Consider the following 24,851-nt stretch of genomic DNA (forward strand, 5'->3'; position numbering starts at 1 on the left):
ATGGCGCGTGCGCGCGCTCACAAGCGGCCTCCGCGCGCCATCCGGCTCTGGCTCCGGCGCCCCCCTCCTCCTCCTCCTCCTCCTCCTCCTCCTCCTTCTCTTCCTCCCAGCTGGGAGGAAGAGAAGGAGGAGGAGGAGGAGGAGGGGGGCGCCGGAGCCCATTGGATGGCGCGCGCGCGCGCTCACAAGCGGCCTCCGCGCGCCATCCGGCGGGCTCCTGCGCCCCCCTCCTCGTCCTCCTCCTCCTTCTCTTCCTCCCAGCTGGGAGGAAGAGAAGGAGGAGGAGGAGGAGGAGGAGGAGGGGGGCGCAGGAGCCAGAGCCGGATGGCGCGCGGAGGCTGCTTGTGAGCGCGCGCGCGCCATCCGGCGGGCTCCTGCGCCCCCCTCCTCCTCCTCCTCCTCCTCCTCCTTCTCTTCCTCCCAGCTGGGAGGAAGAGAAGGAGGAGGAGGACGAGGAGGGGGCGCAGGAGCCCGCCGGATGGCGCGCGGAGGCCGCTTGTGAGCGCGCGCGCGCCATCCAATGGGCTCTGGCTCCTGCGCCCCCCTCCTCCTCCTCCTCCTCCTTCTCTTCCTCCCAGCTGGGAGGAAGAGAAGGAGGAGGAGGAGGAGGAGGGGGGCGCAGGAGCCGGAGCCCATTGGATGGCGCGCGCGCGCTCACAAGCGGCCTCCGCGCGCCATCCGGCTCTGGCTTGTGTGACTTTTCAGGGCTGTATGACCATGTTCCAGAAGCATTCTCTCCTGACATTTTGCCCACATCTATGGCAGGCATCCTCAGAGGTCTGTTGGAAACTAGGCAAATGGTGAGTTATATATCATCTAATATTATCTATGGAATGTCCAGGGTGGGAGAAAGCCATTCAATGCTAATCAAGGTGACCATTACTGCAACATTCACACTTAGCCTGTTTGATCAAGAAAAATTTTTTTTCAAAAATGTTTTGTAAATAATAACGAAAATTCGTAAATAACAAAACATTTTTTTTGAAAGTTTTGTAAATATTTTTAATATCGAAACAAAAAAACACCCCAATTAAGAATCGAATTTAGAAACAAATTTTTTCTTGATCAAACAGGCCTAGTGTTTAGGCAAGCCAAGTGGTTTTGAATCAAGTGGAACTGAAACCCAATCTATTTCTGGCATGCCCTGGGAACTTTTTCATTTTGCCTGAAACTGCTGAAGGGCAGTTGAAAGATCCCCAGATGGAAAGAGAGGTCTGTGGCATCCAATAGCTCAAGGAGCTAAGCCCCTGAGATCCTGCATTGAGTTTCAGGATTTTTCCTCCCATGTTATGAAACACGAGAAACTTTAATTTTCCACTCAGGTTCTACAGCACACAATGGATAAATACATAAACATGCCCTTTTCAAGGGGAAGATTGTCATCTTATTCATTAATACGTTTTGCTCAGAAGAAAGCCAAGGTTTAAGTGCTAGTTAACAAAAGTCTGTCACAGCCCAACCCTTCAAGAAGTCAGAGATAACATCTGTCATTGCAATTTAAGTGTTTATCACATACATCCATGCTTCCTAAGCAGCCATTCTAACATTTTTCCACGCAGAGAAAACACCCAAATGATTTGAAATATACTAATTCATGTCATACATTGCTCATTTTTAAGAACAAGTTATCTGCTTTCCATTTTACTCAAACAATGAAATTGACTGTTTGTTGTCCTTCATCCAAGCACATATGTAATGGCAAAGGAGAGCTTTATAAAGAACATGAAGTAACAAAAAAAAAAAGCCCCCAGATAAACTTATCACAAAGCAAAACTAGCTCAAACTCTAACAGGATGCCAAAATGTTTAAATTACAGCTATCATTCCTGGAGATATCATGAGAAATCACTGGAAAACATGACTATGCTAGGAAATATGGAAGGCATCAGGAAAAGTGGAAGCATGCATTACAAACTGCATTACTGGCAATATATCTATGTGGAGAAATCACACTATTTAGCTGGTATGGCACCACCTGACACCCAGCAGGAAGTAGCAGCCAGCAATGAAAGGACCAAGACATTGACGTCTCTGGCCCATCCTCTGTTCAAATATCAGTCAGCATGCCAATGTCTTAAATCAAGAAACAGCTACCTTCCTAAGATCTACAGAAATACTCACAGGACACAATAAATACAAATAAATCTACATGGTAAAATTAATGCAGTTGACACTACTTTAACTGCTAAGATCAATGCTATTGAATCATTGGAGTCATGATTTTCCAAGATCTTTAAACATCCTCTGCTGGTGCCTCACACAACTATAACTCCCAGGATTCCATAGTATTGAGTTATGGCAGTTAAAGTGGTGTCAAACTGCATTCATTACAGAGTGCAGATCCACCCATAACTTTGAATTTGGGAATTCTGAACAGGGGTCTTAAGACCAGACTCTCTTGGAGGTCTTACGTTCATAGGGGCATTGTAAATCAACGTGATGACATTTAATAGAAGTAACAACAAAGCTTGAGTGTTGAACACCAACCAATTCAGCAATCTCCCCTATTGTTTTGAAGTACAGTACCTTAGCTTCTTCAGTGTTTTCTGCTACCATGTATGTGAAGTTGATATTCACCAGATCTGTGCCACTACAGACACAAACTATTTGTCCTTCCAGTTCATTTTCTGCTTTGCCAACAGCCTCAAGAGCAGCCAATATCTTTGGATCCTATTAGACACAACAAATGCCTTATTAGAAAAGCAATGGTAAAAGGAGAAGGAGCTTTCAAAATATTGGCCCTGTTAAAGTTTCTTTTGCATCTTAGACTCAAACATTTATCAACATTTCTAGCATATAACAACAAATACTGAAATTTACAACTGCTTGTAGTAGTAGTAGTAATTATATTGATTAGCCCTTAGGCCATATCACAATAAGAAACAGAACAACAAGGCCTGACAAGACCTGATCACACTCCACGTAGTAAGTTAAAATAAGACACTTATAACAATACAGTAAATAAATATGATAAGACATGATAAAACTGATCAACTGATCAAGCTGAGTATATACATCATATTTCATGAAATATGATGTACAACTGCTTGTTGATTAGCATAGTTGGAATATAAATGTGAGACGTTTGGGATTGGTTCCTTTTTGGAAACAGATGGTGAATCCTCCCACCAAAATCCCTCCTCCACTGTGATTGGCCAGTCTCTCAGCTAATGGGAGAGCTGCTTCTGAGACTGCAGGCGGAGAAGGGAGAGCAGGCATGTTTGGTGCATGGGAGCATGGTGCACATGTGAAGGTGAGGAAGACTTGTGCCTCAAGTCCCTTGAATGCATGGGGATTCTGTATGGGAAGTTTGGCCCAATTCTATCGTTGGTGGGGTTCAGAATGCTTTTTGATTGTAGGTGAACTATAAATCCCAGTAACTGCAACTTCCAAATATTTTATTATTTATTATTTTATTTCCTGCATTTGTAATCCGCCCTTCTCACCGCTGAGGGGGGACTCAGGGCGGCCTCACAGCAAGCACCATCCGGCGCTGTCACAATTATAAACATTCAACAATACAATTAAAAGCCTTGTTAACATTTTTAAAACCAGTGTTAACATTTGGTCATATTGAGTATTCGTGCCAAGTTTGGCCCACCTCTATCATTGTTTGAGTCCACAGTGCTCTCTGGATGTAGGTAAACTACAACTCCAAAACTCAAGGTCAGTGCCCACCAAACACTTCCAGTATTTTCTGTTGGTCATGGGAGTTTTGTGTGCCAAGTTTGGTTCAATTCCATCATTGGTGGAGTTTGGAATGTTCTTTGATTGTAGGTGAACTATAAATCCCAGCAACTACAGTTCTCAAATGACAAAATCAACCCCCCCCCCCGCCCCCCGCCAACCCCACCAGCATTTAAATTTGGGCATAACAGCTATTTGTGCCAAATTTGGTCCAGTGAATGAAAATACATCCTGCATATCATATATTTACATTACCATTCATAACAGTAGAAAAATTACAGTTATGAAGTAGCAATGCAAATAATTTTATGATTGGGTTCACCACAACATGAGGAACTGTATTAAGGGGTCGTGACATTAGGAAGGTTGAGAAACACTGCATTAGGCAGTCACCTACAACCACACTATCATTACACGTTGCTCCTTACCTCTGCATTAAATGGTTAGTTCCAAGCAGAAGTAATTAAAATCAAAGGAACAGTAAGCCATTGCTTATGTAAATTCTACTGATCCAAAGCATTTGCACTAGTTAAACTAAATAATAGATTGAGACCTTAATTAGTAAAAATTGGTCACATCAACCTGTCCTCTGATAAGAATCTGCAGATCAAACCCCATTTTCAAAAGAACATGTTAAAGTTAAATGAGCATTGCTCTTAATGCAACTCCCACAACTACACAAAGGCCACGTTGAAAGAATTATCAGATATTTTCAATCTGAAAAAAGAAAACTGTTTCCTATTGCCTCAAGTGACTTCATATAGGGCACAATTGGTGCTATAATTAGAAGGAGAGAAGCTTGCACAGACATTATCAGATATTTTTTTTTATGTAAAGTGACTTCCAGTTTACCACTTTTAATTTAAGCCATCTCATTTGCATAGCAACATCTTTACTGGGATCATAATGCCAGTGAACTAATGCATATTAATTAAATGCTTGCCTTAATAACAGCCATACATTTTGTTTAAAATGCCAAAGGCCACAGTGTGAAAAAGCTATGCAAAAAAATAATTTAAAAACACTTTGGTCTTGATCCAGTAGGTCTTGATCTAGTAGGGAACGCTTTCTAATTTCAGTTATATAAGCAGGAAGGTTAATGAACATGTTTGAAACTTTGCTACTGAAATCTACAGGATGCATTCTATTGTGCTTTGGCTGTGACCTTTGATTTTACACATTCTTTTACAAACGCAATCTACTTTGCTTCAGAACTTTAAATTTGTGGGGCTGTGAAATCAATTCCGTGGCCCTCGGGGATACCAGACTTTCAGCATCTTTTGTCATTTGTGGGTGGCAATCTCACGAAGAAAGTTCCATGACTGATCCTCAGCCAACACTTATTGTTTAAAACAATACCATAAAGCATAATTGCAGAAATACCTTTGGTACAGCGCCAACACGAATACTGTTGATGAGGGAGCATTCCAAAACTTGCCCTTCCTGGAATAACAAAACAACAGCATAAACTCTAATGTGCAATATAATGAACACAGAACGTACTGAACCAAGGCATTTAGCGAAAACAGGCACAAACGGAATTTGCAATCGGAATAAACTAAAATAAACTCAGTATGCACGAGACAAGTTTGGACTCAAGTAGGATGGATCCCAACCTCCATCTCACCGCAGTGTTCAACATTAATGGAAATTGGATATCAAAAACAGTTGGGCAACCACATTTTCTTCAATCCTGTATTAAACAGAGGGAGATATCTTCCAGACATTTGGGGCTACAATTACCATTGAACATAGAATCATAGAATTGGAAGAGACCTCATGGGCCATCCAGACCAACCCCCTGCCAAGAAGCAGGAATATTGCATTCAAATCACCCCTGACAGATGGCCATCCAGCCTCTGTTTAAAAGATTCCAAAGAAGGAGCCTCCACCACACTCCGGGGCAGAGAGTTCCGCTGCTGAACGGCTCTCACAGTCAGGAAGTTCTTCCTCATGTTCAGATGGAATCTCCTCTCTTGTAGTTTGAAGCCATTGTTCCGCGTCCTAGTCTCCAAGGAAGCCGAAAACAAGCTTGCTCCCTCCTCCCTGTGGCTTCCTCTCACATATTTATATATGGCTATCATATCTCCTCTCAGCCTTCTCTTCTTCAGGCTAAACATGCCCAGCTCCTTAAGCCACTCCTCATAGGGCTTGTTCTCCAAACCCTTTATGATTTTAGTCGCCCTCCTCTGGACACATTCCAGCTTGTCAATATCTCTCTTGAATTGTGGTGCCTAGAATAGTAAATGGAGCTAATAGTAGCTCTAACAGAAATTTAATTAATTAATTAATAAATTACTACATTTATACCCCACCTTTCTCACCCCACAGGGGACTCAAGGGGGCTTACAAACTCTGGGAAACAACTGCGAGGCACCAGGATGCTTATCAGATTCAAAATCCTCTCAACCAATAGCTTGTTATATCAAATATATAGAGGATGAAGCCAAATGAATGGCAGTAATATGTCATGAGTGATGTCATAAGAGAACAAAGGTTGCTATGCATTCGCAGGCCCACTAACACAGAAAGGGTAGGGAGAGTCAGTAGGAGACAGCATGAGGACAACACATACCTATGACCATCATCATGTTAACTGTGTTGAGAAGATTTTATGTCTCTACAACTTAAACATGTTTTAGTGAATGCCACCTTACTCAACCTTTGCCCTCCACAACACTCACAAACAACCCTCTCACTTCTTTTATGTAAAAATATGTTTTCTGGAAAGAAAAAAAGTTATTTAATATGCTTCTCCTTCCCAAATAAGAGGGGAAAATGTGTGGAATGGAGCTAAAAGTAAAATGCAGGAGTCATATTCTATTTGTGGATTTTCCCCACAAAACTAATTATCTCCATTTATACTCAGGGCCCTCCCAGACAGGCCCTATATCCCAGGATCTGATCCTCGTTTTTTCTGTTTATCCCATATTATCTGGCAGTATGGACTCATATATTCTAGTTTAAAGCAGAAAACTTGGGATCATATCCTGGGATATGGCTTGTCTGGAAGAGCCCTAAGACACAAGTTAAACAATGATCACCATCTAATGACTCAGTGACTCTAAACCAATAACATTCTATGTCTTATTACAAATAGGATCAGTACCTTTTATCCATGGATTTTGTACCCTTCAATTCATCTAACTATAGCTTGAAAATATAATTTTCCCCTGCATCCAAAAAAGAAAACTTAAGAATTCACAGATTTTAATATCTATAGAGATTCTGGGGGGAACAAAACCAATAGATTCTAAAAACCCACTATATGCATGATGCTGATATCCTGAAATCATTATAAATTGTACCTTTCCATCACTTTTCCATGTTAGAAAAAAGCCAAACTCGTCCACTTTGAAGAGGCAGCTTGGTTCAAAGACAGAAGATTCCTGTTGAAAGAAAAGTCAAATTCAAAAAGGCATTCAGATAATCAAAGTGGAAGCTTCATTTCAAGCAGAACAAAATACCTGTATGCTTATCAACATTAACAGAAGTGCTCCTTTGACTCAGAGCCCTGCTACACAGCCATATAACCCAGAATATCAAGGCAGATAATCCACAATATCTGCTTTGAACTGGGTTATCTCTGCTGTATCGCTCAAACCCTTGGCTTGCCCTTTAGTTCTGAACATGTCTAATGTGCTCAGCCACTGATGGTTAATATGATGGTAAGTTTTCTGTGATGTTTTTATTTGTATTTTCCTGTTTTATTGTTTCATGTTTTTAATTGTATTTGACTGGGCTTGGTCCCTATGTAAGCTGCACCGAGTCCCTTTGGAGAGATGGTGGCGGGATACAAAAATAAAATTATTATTATCTGATTCCACACTGCCATATAATCCAGTTCAATGTGGATTTTATGCATATGTGTGGAAGGGGTCTCAGCTGCTATTAAACACAGTTAAGCAGTATGTTGACCATAGTAATGCAGTTTGCTCACATGGGAAAAAATCCTTTAGGACCATTTTCCATTACCTTTTGTACTGGCATACAATAGAGTTGCAATGTAAAACGGCTGGGAGGCACTGGGCTGGGGAAGGCTTCCAGGAAGTATAAGTTGGAAAGGAGTTTGTAAGGCACAAAGTAGCCACTGTATTGATGTCCTACTTCTTTTTTTTAATATCTTTTTTTATTTGAACAGATAATACTTGTCTATTGTAGGCATACATTATAGTAACATATTTCAATATTATCTATTCAATGTATTGTCGAAGGCTTTCATGGCCGGAATCACTCAGTTCTTGTGGGTTTTTTCGGGCTATATGGCCATGTTCTCTAGAACATTGCCATATAGCCCGAAAAAACCCACAAGAACTGAGGATTATCTATTCACATTCTTTACAAGTTTATTCATATTACATTTTTATTATTATTTTCTTCTTTCTTTTTTTTTCTCCCCCCTCCTCCCACTACTCTTTCCTACCCCTCCCACCACATTTCTCTCTATATCTTTATTTTTAACCACACACACAACTTTTGCAATCTTTCTACAATTTCTATGCTGGCTTTGCCTTCTTCTACCCATTTCATATATGTTGCCCATTTCTCTTTAATTTCTTCTGTTTTGTCCTCCTGTGAATCTTCTTGGGTTATACATTCAATAATATCTGACTGGACTTGTGCAAATAAATAATTATTCCAATTTTCCAAATTCCATTTTTTTCCATCTCTCCATCCCCAGGCTATTACCGCCTTACCTGCTAAAATCATTGCTTTAAATAAGTTTTGGTTCTTCACATCAATATTTTTATTCCCTGTAATTACCATTAACATAAATTCCATATTGACTTGTATTGTTATTTTGAAAAGTTTCCCAATTTTTCTAATTATCTTATTCCAAAACGTTTTTGCATTTAAACAGTCCCACCACATATATGCATACCAGCCTTTCTCTGCTTTACATTGATGTCCTACTTCTTGACTAATATCTAGTTCAGTGGTTCCCAACCTTTTTTTGACCAGGGATCATTTGACCACTCTCCAACATTAGTACCAAAAGGGTTACGAATCAGTTTTTGGTCAACTTTAGATTCGGTTTGGTTATTTGGGGTGCTGTTTTAGAAAACTCCATTGGATAAACCACATCAACTCTAGTTTCTGATACAGAACATATGCCATCCAGTAGTTGCCATCTGCTCACCCACAGAAAACCATATTTAATAAGCCTAAGCACTATAAAAGAGTTTCTCTAGACCAGTCACTCTCATTGCAAAGGTGTAGTAATAATGGAGAGGCTGTGGACCATATTTTAGTTCCTGCAGGCCACTGGTGGTCCACGGACCACCGGTTGGGAACCACTGACTTGTTGGATAGTAAGGGAACAGAATGCTTTACTAGGTAGCCGTTGGATCTATCGATTCCAGCATGGCTCTTCTCACATTCTTAATCCTTGACCCAGAGGAAGAAAGGAAACCTTGATTATGTAGGGATTATGGAAGGCATCCATGATGCTCGAAAAAAGGTTCAAAGCAGAGGGGAAAATAGGATTATGTTATAAGTTATGAACATAACATCCTGCATGCGTGATGTACAGAGGTCAACTCAAGGGACTCCCCTCTACTTATTTCAGAAAGTAGCTGAACTCTTTTTTTTTTTCAGGAACAGTATTTGAAGGAGGAGAGGGAGAGCAATATCCAGTGCTGAAGAATTCTTTTGCAAACAACAATCACTCAGCAAATCATTTACATTCTCTTAGCTTATTTGCTGTTGCCATGAATGTAGGGTATAAGACCTCCAGCTGTCTTGGCAGGCCTTAACGTTTAAAAATACATTTTTTCATTTTAAGAGATTAGAGAATGAAGTAAAATATTATTAAGGGGGTTTATCAGAACTTGGATTTTTATTTTTGGTTATTTATATTGTTCAACAGAGTCTCAAGCTAATCTAATTGATAGATTAGCCAGAGTTTCTGTTTATGGAAAGTTGTTAAAGCACCAGACAATGCCTGTGTATTGAATCCAGTTAAACAAACAAAGGATCTAGCAATCTACTCCTAAAAAGAATGTTAATTGCATGGCTAACTAAAACTAAAACACACATTTGGTTTTATCTTTTTCAAACCCAGGGAATCTTGACCCACATTCCTTAAGGATATTGCTTTTTACAAGTTTACAAATATGGCAGCCAATACCCTTCTAGCTGGAATGAAAGATATTCATAATAACATTCAAACAGACTGGAAGTTTGAGGAGCACTTCTCCCTATATATGCTACCCAGAGAACAGAGGTTTAGTAGCGTACCCCATCCTCATGTCCCATCAGTAACATAAACGGAGCCTTTTCAACTGTGGCACCCCTGATGTGATATACTTTACTCTTGGAGATACAAATGCCACAAATGAGAGCTTCATTTTTATGCCAAGTGAAAAGATAGCTATTTACTAGAGATCTGGGGGCTTACTGATGTCTATGCACAGCACTTTAAACTATTTTAAACTCTGAAACTTGTTTCAACTTGTTCAATTGTATAATGTGCTGCTGGTCTGTGGAAATTATTTTCAATTTCTTTTGAAAAGCTGCTTAAACCAATTTTGCTCATATGCTTCCATGTGGTTTTGTGGCATAAGGTGGGATATAAATACTTGAACAAATGAATGGCCTTGTAATTGTACTGGAGTTAGCCGTTGACCGGTCTGAGTCCCTCCACGGAGGTAGAGAATATCGGGATACAAATGTTTTAAATAAATGAATAAATAAACTTCCTAGAGCCAATATTATATGAATTAACTGATTTGCTTTGAAATGAAAATGTCCAGGCCTAGCACTGCCCCACCTCCCCCATTCCCCAGTCCTACTAAAAGGGAATTTTCAAGGATGGTAATAAATTGAATTTAACTGTACTTCCCTTTTTACCTCTCACAAGAAAATCCATACCCCATCCCAACTGCGGTTTAATGCAAAGACCATAAGGAAACAAACAATTAACTACATATGAATGGCAGCAAATGGAGAATTGTGGCAAGAGTAGGATTGCAAAAGATTATTTACATATTTGTCTCCCAGAAAAAAAAATGTGACTCCTGATAGCTAGGAAATTTTTATGAGAAGATTTTGCAGTCTGCGCTGGAATTCACATATTCCAAAGCGCCCGTGTTTTAAGCCAATCTAGTCTCCTCCTATGAACTGCATTGAGGCAAAAGAAGAGGAGCAATGGGGCAATTCCCTTGCCCCACACACAAATCTCTCTCGGCAATGCTTTCTCCATTACATGGGGGGACATATTGCCAAAGTACAGGGGAGCCTCCCATGTTGTGAGCAAAGCCTCCGGTGAAGCTTTTACCAGGGTTCGGGCAGGGCCTCAGCCGGAAGTCATGCAACATCATGTGATAGCTGGCATGGGGCTTCACACTGAAGCAGTCTACTGAGAAGAACTGTGATTGTTATCCTACTGAATTCGATCCAGAATCTGATTAGGAACACGTGAAGCAGTTGTATAGGATGTCTCAAGTATCAAAAGTGAAAGACCTCTCTTGAGATCCCTGGACTCCCACAAGATCTCAGATATTTCAGGAATCTCCAATACTATACCAAGATTATGCTTGCTAGTTTAGGCATTTATTGTTGGGTTGTCATGTGTTATAATGACCCAATAGGAGGAGGAATAGATATGACTGAACTCAAAAGAGATGGGACCCCACAGCATTTGGTATGTATTTTGAAATCATATGGCTCTACCAAATGTTTAGGGGGTTGCTCTGCTGGCATCGGTTGAGTCCTAGCTTTCCACTCATATGGCATTGTTCATTGTTCTCCAGAGTCACACTAGAACATGTTGGGACTTTCAAACATGGGGATAATTCTATGGGAAAATATTCATTTTTCACCCACCAGAGGGGGCAATGAGAGCATAGTCCTTTTATGAAACATAGGAAACAATTGGAAGCTTTAGTGTAATAATATTTTAGTGTAATAATGAGTAGCATTAACTTGACAGTTCTAAAATATTGCAGGGTGGTCACTTTGGTCTTTTTTCTATCTGTAGGTGTATTTAAAAAAAACCCCACATAGAATAAAATATAACATAACAATTAATGTAAGATTTGTGACATTAATAGGTAATATCCAACGTGTGATCATCAGTCCTGGTTAATGAGTACAATCTATTCATTCAGTGCTCCAAAACTGTGGATGAAATTCAGGTGGCGATTTAAAAAATATTCCCTCAATGTTTAACTTGGGAGGGAATAAATGGCAAGAAGTCTTTAAACCAACTTTTCTTTTTTAGCCAACAGGATACTGAGCTTTATTCATCCTGATTGCGAAGAATGCCATGGCAGGGAATGTTGATATTTACAGACAGATGAAATTCATGTTTAAGATTGACTAAATTACATTAATTTAATTGTGTTTAATCCTCTGGTTTTAAAAAACTGCACATTATATTCTCAAGCTTATTCGGATTTACTGTGTACACGGAGAAGCTGCCAATACAATATCTGTTTGTACATAGAGCTACTGTGAGAATAAGTTCTCAGTTCATATTAGCCAAGGACAAGTTTATCTCTGTAGATTTAGGACTCATCTTCACAGGCACTATAACCCATGATAACCACGAGTTTGCTCCTGTAGTCCCCACAACATTTCTCTAGTTCTGGCAAGTTTGCAGGGTGAGCTAGGGATGCTCCAAAGTCTGCCTGAAACTCTTGAGTAAACCTGTAGCTTCATGGCAATGTTGACAGGAGGACCTGTTCACTGTCCATATGTGGCTCTGATGTCATCCCGTTTTCTCTTCATCATGCCTGTATCCCTGCCATCTCCACTCCCAGATGTCAGTAGAGCTCCTGGCCATCATAAATGCTCCATACTGGCATCAACCGAAGTACTTGGTCAACCAGGAAGAGGCTGGGAGATGAGGTCCCTCCTTCTTCCTGGTTGCATGGGCACCTCTGCTGATGTCAGCTTAGGAAAAGTGGGAGAAGTGGTGGCTACTTGGATGGTGAGGTGACAGTTCCGTGAAGCCAAGAGTCTTGGCCCATTTGGACTATGTAGGCGCAATCTGCTACTGCAAATTGTTCAGGGGGATGCCTTTGGAACCAATCAGGAGCATTTCTGCCCCAGATTTGCCAACCAGTAGGTAACTGCCCCTAATGTTTTGAACATCAGTGAAGAGGAAGCCCTGCTATGCAGATAGCTCCGATGTGCATTGGGGCATCTAGGAGACAAAGTTCGGTGCTTGATACTAATTCATGTCACAGTAAATGCTTTCACAAAGAAGGTCCCAGCTTTCATATTCCCTGTTATTCCTATGAATGTGGGTTATTTTTATTTATTTGATTTATATTCCAGCTTTTTTCAGTAAGGCACACAAAGCATCTTCAAAATAGTGTTTTCTCTAACAGAACATAAGTATTGTTTTAGAGAGGAATGCTCCATTTTCTCTTCTTTACAAATCAACAGCTCTTGAATAAAAGATATCATAAAAGATTCCCTGTAGGCAAATCCTTTCTGAACTATGCTTGACTAACCCCTCTCTCCTCAATTTGAAAGTTGTTTGCCATGTGACACAGAGGGCTTGATGTTAAAAAAATGCAAAATTTAAATTCCAAAAGGAATAGTTCCACATTTATTAATGCCAACTTTAACATTAGCTGAAGGAAAATCTCCATTAGCATTGGTGTAATGGATTATATGCTTGTACAAGCAGCTGTGCAAGAAGTTGCACAAGACAAACTTTATTGGATACTGGAAAAAAAGTTAAAACAAAAGAGCTAAGGCAATGTGTGGTATGAAATTTAAAATGCATTAAACAATCAATCCAATTTAGAATATTAATTCAAAGCAATTAAAAACACATTGAGCTCACATTACTTGTTAAAATGCAGCACACCAATTGCACATTTTCCTCTCACAACCAGTTAAAGGCCAAAGTCCTTTTTGAATAAGAAGCTGTTTGCCTGCTATCAAAAAAGAGTAGACAGGAGATCACTTAAGTTTCCCTGGAGAGGGAGGTGCACAGCCTAAAAGCAGCAGTTGAGAAGGCTACACATGCATTAGAGCAGTGGTTCTCAACCTAGATGTTTTGGCTTTCAAGTCCCAGGGTGGTTCCAGACAGCAGGATAAACCGGGAACAATCGCGCTTTAAAAATGCACAAGTTCCCAGCTTCTAGTCCACACACACCCCAGAAAGTGCCCTGCTGGGCTTTCCAGCAGGGCACCTGGATATAAAATAAAACCCCTTAAAAAGTCTTTTTAAAAAGCAAAATAACTTACCAGGCCTCTATTTTCCCTTCTTTGGTGCTCTCCTGGATCGTACCAATGATGGGCCTAGAAAAGTGGGGGAGGGAGCTATTTTTCTCCTCACCTCCCTTTTCCAGGTATGACCCAGGAGAGGACTGAAGAAGGGAAAATTGAGGCCTGATGTGTTATTTTGCTTTTTAAAAGGCTTTTTAAGGGGGTTTGGGATGGTGTGGGGGCTTTCTTGGGTTTCTTGAGACAGCTGTGTGGACTGGGACCAGAAATTGCGCAACACATTCCCTGCGCCCAATCCACACAGCTCCTGCAACTGGAAAGACATGGTTCTTTTGAAAGACTCATGTCTTTCCTGCTAAGAAACAATCTCGGGACAAAGGACAGTTTTCCTCCTTTGCGCCGAACCCACTCGCTTTTCTCTGGGATATTGTTGTCTGAATGCCCCTTTTGAAGAAGTGGGAACTCTGAGCTGGGTTATATGACAGAGTAGACTATGCGACCTTCCACACAGCCATTTAACCCAGAATATTAAGGAAGATAATCCACAATATCTGCTTTGAACAGGGTTATCTGAGTCCACACTGCCATATAACCCAGTTTAAAGCAGATAGCGTGGGATTTTATACAGCTGTATGGAAGGGGCCAATGGACCCTTCTAGACAGCCATATAACCCAAAACATCAATGCAGATAATACAAAATATCTGCTTTGAATAGGGTTATCTGAGTCCACACTGCCATGTAATACAGTTCAATGTGGATTTTATACAGCTGTGTGGAAGGGTCCTCCAGTTCTAAGCAGATAATGTGGATTATCTGATTTGATAATCTGGATTATATGGCATTGTAGAAGGGGCCCTAGTGACTACTTGAGTCAGTTGTGACATTCAGAGTGCCAGCACCACGACTTCTTATCTTTCTTGCTCTGTAAGCCCTAGCAACTGTGGTCAAATGTCTAAGAATAAGACTTTCCTAACAGCTAGCCATGACCCTTTCCTGAGCTTCAACAGATCCCTTCATGTGCTATATAGGTACTATATAAAAGAGGATGTGATTCCTAGCAGCAATGGTGGTAGATACTGTAGCTAATAGACATATATTCTTCCCTGCCTAACTATTGCATTTATTTTCGGGATCTAAGCTGTCACATTATCTGATCTGATGGGTTTTACTCAAAGTTGAGGTCTATTGCCCCATGCCTCTTCCTACAATCATTTGGTCTAGAAGCAGTTGCTGTTCACCTTCCAACCCTTACCTATCTTGCCTCTATGACATTATAAAGACCCACTCTGTGAAATCACAAGGACCCACTCTGTGATGTAGATCCCAACCCCCAAATTTCAAATACTAGGATGTTGCTGACAGAGCTATCTGTCTTGGCAGAAAGGCAGTGTCTAATGTTTCCATCCATGAACCTCTAGTGATAGGAGGCAGACGTGTACTATTTGACTTTAGGTTTCCCTTTAATGTTTGTTTGTTTATGAATGGTATTAAAATAGGTTCCTTACTTCTTCAAATCTGTCGAAAACAGCTCCATCTTGTAGAAAGGACGGAACTGGCTTCTGCCAGTTAAATTCATATGGTTTCGCCATTGTTTTGAACAACTACCCTGAAAGAAAAACAATAAGTGGAATTAGTGGGAGGTGAAGCAATGAAGTCCATTGAGACAATTTTGTTATCAGTTAAGTAACTGAAGTATATTCTTCATTACATCTTTCTTGCCACCATTTATTAACTTATAGCTAATGAGAGAGTAAAAACACTATATTTTGATGCACATTTCAAATGTGTCGGTCATAATGTCTGTGATGGTGGAGGCTACATCTAAATGAAACCATCTCTCCTAGAAGAAAAAAATTTAAAAAACAGTCTACATTTTCATGAATCAGCAAATGAATAATCAGAGAAAATACATATTTGCCCAGGGATTTCATATAAACATGCATATAAACAGCAGAGCTTGGGAAAGTACATTGGACCTTTTCCATGCGAAATCGGTGCCTTGTTACAGATAAGCTCACTGGCCTTTCTTTCAAGTCAAACATGCAACTGAGTGTCAAATTGTTCTCTGCCCAAACAATCTTGCTCAGGTAAAGTAGCCTAGTGCATTAAAGAAAAACTATTTAGGTAGTGGGAGAGGCAAAAATTGAGCTGTGGCAGAAAAGAAAATGACAAAATGGCTATCATTATTGGTGGGAAATATATATATATATATATATAGAAAGAGAGAGAGAGAGAGAGAAATGTTCTATTACCTGGGTGGAAACCACTAGGGGCGGGGGAGTTGAAGGAGGAAAAACATTTCCTCCATTTTTGCTAGTTATTTCCCCTCCCTACTTGAAGAGCAGGCGTCGGTAGGGCTGGGAGGGCTTTCACACAATTGAAGCTCGTGCGCTAGCTGCAACCGTACCTCGTGAAGTGGGATTTGGCTGTGGTGGTACATGCCTTAGTTAACTCTAGATTGGACTATTGCAAAGCGCTCTACGTAGGGCTGCCCTTGAAGATGGCCCAGAAATTCCAATTGGTCCAACAAGCGGCAGCCAGACTACTAACTGGTGCAAATTACAAGGAGCAGTCAATCCCCCTGTTTAAGGAGCTCCATTGGCTGCCATTTATTTTCCGGTCCCAATTCAAGGTGAAGGTTCTTACCTATAAAGCCCTGAATGGTTTGGGACCCGCCTACCTGCATATCTGCATTTCCGTCTACAAACCCACATGATGTTCTGGAGATGCCCTTCTCTCGCTCCCACCCTATTGCAAGTGTGACTTGTGGGGACGAGGGAGAGAGCCTTCTCTGTGGTGGCCCCTCGGCTCTGGAATTCGCTCCCCAGAGATATTATGCAAGCCCCCACCCTGGCAGTCTTTAGGAAGAGCCTGAAAACTTTGCTGTTCCAGTGTGCCTTCAACGATTGAATGTACAATAATCCCTGACCAATCCCTGCATAAAATGCCCTCAGAAGCACTTTATTTTACCTGTTAGTGCTATTAAATCCTACCTTATTCCCCGGATCCCTGGATCCCCCTCACCTAGGGTTTTAAAGTTTAATCTTTTGCAATTGGCCCTGCCCACTGTGATCAATTTTCTGTGTTCTAATGTTCTGATTTTATATTGTTTGATCTGTTTGTTTGTATTGGTTTTTGTATTTTATTTTTTATTTTCTTTATTTTCTGCTGTGTTCTTGTGTTATATTGTTTTACTGTATTGCTGGGCTTGGCCTCATGTAAGCCGCCCCGAGTCCCCTTGGGGAGATGATGGCGGGATATAAATATAGTTATTTTAAATTGTTATTATCATTATTTACCATATCATAAATGAGAGTTGTTTCCATGACGGGGACATGGGTGGAGGGAATAACAGGAAAACAGGGAAACCGTTTTCCTCCTTCAACCCACCCACTCTTCCCTGTAAATGGACTATCCTTCATTCTCCAACGTCCCTTAGTAGCCTCCACCCAGATAATAAAACAGTACTAAACACTCACACACCTTTTTTAAAACAATGTACATCTAGGGCCCTTCTACGCAGCAATATAACCCAGAATATCAAGGCAAAAAATTCCACAATATCGGCTTTAAACTGGGTAATCTGAGTCCACATTGCCATATATTCCAATTCAAAGCAGATAACGTGGGATTTTATTCAGCTGTGTGGAAGGGTATCTAGACTTCTCCGTCTGGAACTGAAAAAAGATCCTTCTCTATGCAGAAATAGGAGGAGGAAAGTTGCTTTATTGGGGGCAAACTCCCAGAATATCCAAGTGAGCCTGGGCAACAGCCATGACCTTGAAAAGCCACTTTTCCAAACTCTGATGGAAGATTTAGTGGAGATAACCCACTGGGAGAAGGGGTTGTGGAGAGGTAACTTTCAACAGCTCTCCCTTCCTCCTAAATAGCCACTTCCAATACAGCTCCAGCCTCCCAGAAAGGGTCAAGGGGAAAGTGACAAACAGAACAGGAAGCCCCAAATAGATCCATTAGTACTTAGTAAACATCTACTAAGGAGTACTTGAAATTCATTAGGTGACATTATATGAATGAATTGTTCATTTTAAGCAGTTCAAATGTCAGCCACACTCATCAAGCTCTCTGGCAGAAAATGTTCCTACTTGAGCTGAATTTTTTTTTCTTTTTTTAAACTAACACAACTTGAAAGATTCAAAATAGCCATAAAAAGATTGTTTTGGTTATTTTATAAGGCATCTAAGTTAAAGCACATGGCCAAGAGCCAGAAAATATGGATAGCACAAGAAACCAGAGAGGATATACATAATTTAATGAACTGGTGACCTCAGCAGACAGACACTGTTAACAAACCAAGAAAACAAAATCAGCCAAAGGAAACACGTTTCAAGGAAGTTCTGAAACCTTAATGAGAAATGATCCTACAAAACAGAATTTTCAATTGGATGAATTACAAACAGATTGAGAATTCACACTTGATTATGTTGTGCTTAAAACTGGCAGATAATCTTAGCAAGGAAAATACTGAGGCAAAGGCTCTATTAGATCCCAACAAGCAAAAACCAAATTTTCTGATTTAAGATAAGTTTGGAAGAAAAATTGAGGATAGCATTTTAAATTGAGGGCTTTGAAAGGATTCATGGTCTATGTTGTGGGAGGGTGTATGTGAGGAGGCAATTAATAAAGATACATCATGTCAGATCAAGCATAAATGTATGACCTTCACAAAATGAAAGGATCCAATTTAAAACTGTGACTGTCCACTAATGAAATTATTTCAGACCTTTAAAGAAGACACAAAGGAAATTATTGACATTTGAGTATACTCTTTCTCGCTTTTAATTTTTAATGCCAAGCAATTAGTTTTAAGACTAATACATGCAAAGACTTGAACAATTAAAGAAGAAATAGAACCTGCCTTTCACGACCCACAACTACCTCCTCCTCAAAATTTTCCCTATCAACGCATGATCTAGATCAGGGGTCCTCAAACTAAGGCCCGGGGGCCGGATACGATTTTGCAATATCTTCTAAGGCCCTTTCTACACTTCCATATAAACCTATCAGAGCAGATAATCTACATTATTTGGTTAGAACTAGATTATATGCATCTACAGCAGTGTTTCTCAACCTTCCTAATGCCGCGACCCTTTGATACAGTTCCTCATGTCGTGGTGACCCCCAACCATCAAATTATTTTTGTTGCTACATCATAACTGTAATTTTGCTTGTGTTATGAATCCTAATGTAAATATCCAATAAGCAGGATGTATTTTCATTTACACTTGGCACAAATACCCAATATGCCCAAATTTGAATACTGGTGTGGTTGGGAGAGATTGATTTTGTCATTTGGGAGTTGTAGTTGCTGGGATTTATAGTTCACCTACAATCATACAGCATTCTGAACTCCACCAACAATGGAATTGAACAAACCTTGGCACACTGAACTCCCATGACTAACAATTAGATACGTTTTATTGATTGGCCTATTGGCCGTATCAAAACATTTAACACATAACACAATTAACACATAGTCATACATAGTCATATATACAACATACAACCCTCGGTATAAAAGGAGTTAAAATAAACAAGCTGTCAACAGGATCTCGTTCAGATCAAATGTCTGCGTCACCTCCACAGTTTACCCCAATTGATTCTAAATGTGCAATTCTCAGCTGTGTTGCTTTGAATAGAAAAAGGGCTGTTTTGTGTGTTATTTTAGGGTTCTGTCCGGCCAACAAAAATGAGGTTTTAATATATGGGTCCCAGTGTGTTTTTTGAATAATGTATGGTCCAAGGCAATGGTCTCTCTCTTTCTTATACAGCTCACAGTTGAACAATACATGTGTGATATCCTCCACCTCTGGTGCTCCACAAATACAAAATTGTTCGTCGTATGGGACTTGATTAAACCTTCTGTGCTTGTCCATTGTATCCAGCTGTTCAAAACGAGCTCTGGTAAATACCCTCCTAAGGTGTTTAGGCATTTCTGTTTTTAGATATCGAGCTGTTTGGAAAGTATGTTTAAAGCGGCCTAACCATTTCAGTGAGCCAGCTTTATTGAGGGTAGCGATGTCTTTTTGGCCTTCTATATCCAATACTCGTTGAGCAACTATTTTTGGGTCTAACTCTTCTAAGAGATTCGGATACCGAGTCGGAAGTCCACAGCTCCTGATGTATTTTGTCAGGAGAACTAACCAAGAGGTCTGATGTTGATTTTCTATCTGCTCTAACAGGCACAGTTTGGGGAGTCTATCATTTTCCATGGCCACCAGTTTTGCCCAGTAGTTGTAGGCCCTGATTTTGGAGTTGGGAGTTGTAGTTGCTGGGATTTATAGTTCACCTACAATCATACAGCATTCTGAACTCCACCAACAATGGAACTGAACAAACCTTGGCACACTGAACTCCCATGACTAACAGAAAACACTAGAAGAGTTTGGTGGGCATTGACCTTGTGTTTGGAAGTTGTAGTTCACCTGCACCCAGAAAGCACTGTGGAGTCAAACATGATGGATTTGGGCCAAACTTGGCACAAATACTCAATATGCCGAAATGTGAACACTGGTGGAGCTTGGGGAAATAGACCTTGATATTTGGGAGTTGTCGTTGCTGGGATTTACAGTTCACCTACGATCAAAGAACCCCTTGAATCCCACCAATGACAGAATTGGGCCAAAATCCCCACACACAACCCCCGTGACCAACAGAAAATACTGTGTTTTCTGATAGTCTTTGGTGACCCCTCTGACACCCCCTCATGACCCCCTTAGGGGTCCTAACCCCCAGGTTGAGAAACACTGATCTACAGTGATATATAATCCAGGGCGTTTCCAGATATTGCTAAAACCCACATAGAAATGGGTTACAATAACCCGCTTCCACATGGATTCTAATCCCCATCCCCAACTCAAACCCAGGGCTTTCCCTGAGGGGAGGGGAAGCTACATGTCATCCTGAGTCAAATCAGGATGGCATGAAGCCACCCCAAAGCCCTCAATTTTGTCCCTAAACCTTACCCAAAGGGGTATGTAGTCGCAGAGTCTATCTGTAGCATCCTCCTGGCTGGAGGAAATGGTGACTCAGGAAATGGAAGGGGGGACAAGGGAAATCCCTGCTCTCCTCCCCGTCCCCTGAGTCGCCATTTTCTCCAGTCAGGAGGATAGTGAAGACAGGCTTCATAGATACAAGCCCCTTTGGAGTAGGTTTTCGGGGTGAAATCAGGACCTGAGGAGTGTGTGTGTGCTCTCTTGCACCTTTGGGCTCCAGAAGCCCAAAAGTGCAAGATGGCTGTAGAGACCTCCTCATAATCAATACCCAAAGGCCCAATATCTCATTAAGGTGTGGATCTAAAGAAGCATTTGATTAACGTGGAGTAAACTGGGAAAGCCCAATTTACTCCACATTAATTCACTTTTACCAAGGACGTCTTTGGACTTTGTTTAAAGGCCTGTCTGGAAGGGCCCCCAGTTCAAAGCAGATCATTTGGATTTTATATGGCAGTGTAAAAGGAGCCTAAATGTTTTCCTGTTCAATGAAATAGATAGTGACCCCATGGTTTTATCAAGTAGTAGATGAAGCCAAAATTAAGCAATATTAAGCAATATGTCATTCTCGTGTACTGCAAAGGCCTGTTTGGTTCCCCAAACGAAACTAAGGCTAGTTCTACATTGCCATATAATCCAGATTATCAAATCAGATAATCCAAATAATCTGCTCTGATCTGAATTATATGAGCCTTCACTGCCATATAATCCAGTTCAAAAAAGAGAATCTGAATTTTGTATGACGGCGTATATGGGGCCTATGGTGCACATTCACTTTATTTTGTTTCTATATCATATATTTATAGAAAATAAATGAAGCAGAACTTTAAACAAAAAAAATCCACAGTACATTTTGTGGGAAGGACAAATTTTCTACACAAAAATACTCTTCTGGTGTAGTAAATGTTTCTTGGACAGAAAATGCTGTTTGCTTTTTTGTTGCTGTTTTAAAAACCACGTATGAATTCTGTGCAAAATATGTCCCAGCATTTTCTGCAGAGAATTTTTTTTCTATTTGGTTTTCTATACAAAAAGCCTATGTGCCAGTTTTGAGTAAAATAAACCCTGTCCTGTGGATTGTTTTCAAAAACTGCACATTTCCAAAGATATTCTTGCAGTGGAAAAAAATCATTTGTAATGCTTTGTCGCCACCTTCAAGAAAAAACATTAGAGGAATTACTTGACAACAAAACATCTAAGACAAAATATGAGCTAATATTTCTAATACCATTGTCATTTTTTTGGTATGTTTTTAACATTTTTGCCTGATGAAAATGTCAGTGAAGCCTAGAAAGTCTGAACAGTGCACTTTATGCTTTGGGGTGGGCTGATAAAGGCAACGCTGCTTGTGGATTTTGGGTTTTGTTGTAAAATTAGTGAAGCATGCCTCTCTCCCAAGGAAAAGCACATGGTACTCAAGGTGAGCCAAGGTATTGTAGCACCAGAATCAGAAAGTCTACAAGCAAAAACATATAACTATAATAAATTAAATAAATATTTTACTGACACTTTGTGACATTCAAATTCAGATACCTGGCAGCCACTTTAGTCTTGTCCTATCTACACTGCCATATAACAGCCATGTTATCTACTTTGAACTGGATAATATGGCAGCGTAGATTCATAAAATCCAGTTCAAAGCAGATCTGCTTTGATAATCTGGATTATATAGTAGTGTAGATCCAGCCTTTGACTAGTAGCAGGGCTGGCCCTCCATAGTATACCTGGCTCAAACCTGTAGGAACACTTAAAGCCCATTCTTCATGATCTACATTTTCGAAGTCCATAATTACAAAGCCAAGATTTGGGGTATCTATGGATCCTTCCCTTGAAAGAATGTCCTTTTCATTCAATTTCATTTCTGTAGAAAGTGTCACTGTAATTCACAAAAGCAAATCAAAACAGCAGGAGAAGTATCCCTTTAGCTGATTTGTTGGGGAAAGGCACTCACAAAGAGGGATGAGCTTTGAAATTTAACTTCTGGGGGATTCAGTTCCTAAGCATCTTCCAGATAGTATGGCCACTGGGGACTCTGCGGGGTGCAGTTCAAAAATAACTTTTTTTCAAATTTGGAAGAAAAGTCTTGTTTCTGGAAGGTAGTTCATGACATCCACAACAATGTCCTGTGGCCCTAGAGAAATGTTCTTCCCAGATGTAGCCTAAGCATATTTCTGTCTTCCTCCAAAACATTTCTTCTGGAACTTTTATAAACTTGTTAATATGCTTAGCATGGGAAATTACTTCACAAGAAAAGCAAGGGGGGGGGAGGCTGGTTTCCTGAGTAAAACATCACATACTCTCTTTATGAAATCATACAAGCATTTGTCTGCAAATGTCAGCACAGCTGAAGCCTTCAACCCCCAGGCCTAACCTACAACTGGAGATTTATGGTGTGAAAAAGATCTCTCTTGTTGATTTCTTCCATCATTTCACTGAAAGCTCTCTTCCTTGAGGCAGGTAACATTTCAAAATATATAAAGGGAAGGATACACATTTTCCGCACTATCTACCTGTTTACTATACACCCTTGAACAATACTGTTTTTAGCCTATTCTTCCACCAAATCCTTGAGTTACAGCTGTGCATTACATCTTCCACAGGAAGTGAAACAAAATGACCTTTCCATGGTAATATTCAAAATATGTCTCCCATCCCCTGTTGATTCCTTCCTACATTTATCAGCTAATGCTGCATATAGTCTGATCTGTGTATCCAAGCACCCCACACTTTGCACTCTTGTTGCACACAGCATCTTATTGTGACAGAAAAGGTATCTATTTAAAACTATCCATTTTCAATTATTAAAGAAGAAACCTTCCAAAAAGAAAAGATCTGGCTTCTTGGGTGGGCCTGTGAGAAGCCAAAGAAAATGGATCAGGAAGATATTTGTCTTGTTCTTTGGGTGGAAGCATGGGTTTTCTAGAAAGAGAAAAGGAGGAAAATTTAGGACAGGGTGGACAGAAACGATTATCTAGATCAGTGATTCTCAACCTGTGGGTCTCCGGATGTTTTGGCCTTCAACTCCCAGAAATCCTAACAGCTGATAAACTGGCTGGGATTTCTGTGAGTTGTAGGCCAAAACACCTGGGAAACCACAGGCTGAGAACAACTGCTCTAGATACCGATGGACTACAACTTTAGCCACCTTTATTTAAGGATAGAGGATGATGGGATCCATACTTCAGTGACACCTACTTCAACTGCACACAAACATTAGGCTTCCTACATCTCCAAGGACAGCTCTATGAAAAACTTGAGAAAGAACATTAAGTTCTTGATAGGTTCTTTTCATGTTATATGAATAGAAACATGATGAATCTAAGTGCTAAATTTAATCTGTGTATAATTAATGCATTTAAATACCTCGGTTTTGTGCCCAATACTATATGGTTGGTTCTTGGTATTTGCTAGGATTTGATTCCAGGACTCTGAATGAATACCAAAATCTGTGAATGCTTAAGTCCCATTAAGTGAAATGGCATAGTAAAATGTCGTCCTTTCTATAAAATATGAACAAAGAAAATAAAGGCTGGAGAGACCCTAAGGAAAAGGGGGCGGTCACAGAAAGGTATGCCTACACATCAGTATAGTGCATCGAAGCATGGCGAATTTTAGATTTTTTTGCATATAGTTTTGAGTCACTGTTGGTTGAATTCATGGGATGCACCATGTAGATACAGGGAACTAGCTTTAATGAAAAAGATGGGACATAAAGTGTCAGTTTATCAATAAACTGCATTAGGGACCACTTTTCAAGGCCCTTTCAGGCTATACTGTTTTGCTGGCAATTTTAACTTTACATTTGGCCTTCCCACTGTTTTTAATTGTGTGTTGTCCTATTGCTAATTGTTGCATATTTTATTGTCTATGTTTTTTTTATTTTAATTGCTTGTATTGTTGTTATTATTGCTTGTATTGTTGTATTTGGGCTCGGCCTCATGTAAGCCACACCGCATCCCTTGGGG

General features: G+C 40.3%; 1 protein-coding gene across 5 annotated transcripts in view; it reads right to left on the bottom strand.

Annotated features, from left to right (window-relative positions):
- Positions 1 to 24,851, bottom strand: part of PLCB4 (phospholipase C beta 4) — a 255,778-nt gene that overhangs the window by 91,328 nt on the left and 139,599 nt on the right. For all 5 annotated transcript variants that reach the window (XM_067469124.1, XM_067469130.1, XM_067469126.1 and 2 more), the window contains 4 exons: positions 15,382 to 15,482; positions 6,995 to 7,075; positions 5,070 to 5,129; positions 2,526 to 2,669 (listed from right to left, as the gene is read on the bottom strand). In XM_067469124.1, the coding sequence (XP_067325225.1) occupies positions 2,526 to 2,669; positions 5,070 to 5,129; positions 6,995 to 7,075; positions 15,382 to 15,465 (369 nt within the window). In that variant the 5' untranslated portion in view covers positions 15,466 to 15,482. The remainder of the gene's footprint in view (positions 1 to 2,525; positions 2,670 to 5,069; positions 5,130 to 6,994; positions 7,076 to 15,381; positions 15,483 to 24,851) is intronic.

Source organism: Anolis sagrei, chromosome 1 (assembly GCF_037176765.1).
Source record: "Anolis sagrei isolate rAnoSag1 chromosome 1, rAnoSag1.mat, whole genome shotgun sequence".
In the NCBI taxonomy this organism is placed as follows: Eukaryota; Metazoa; Chordata; class Lepidosauria; order Squamata; family Dactyloidae; genus Anolis; species Anolis sagrei.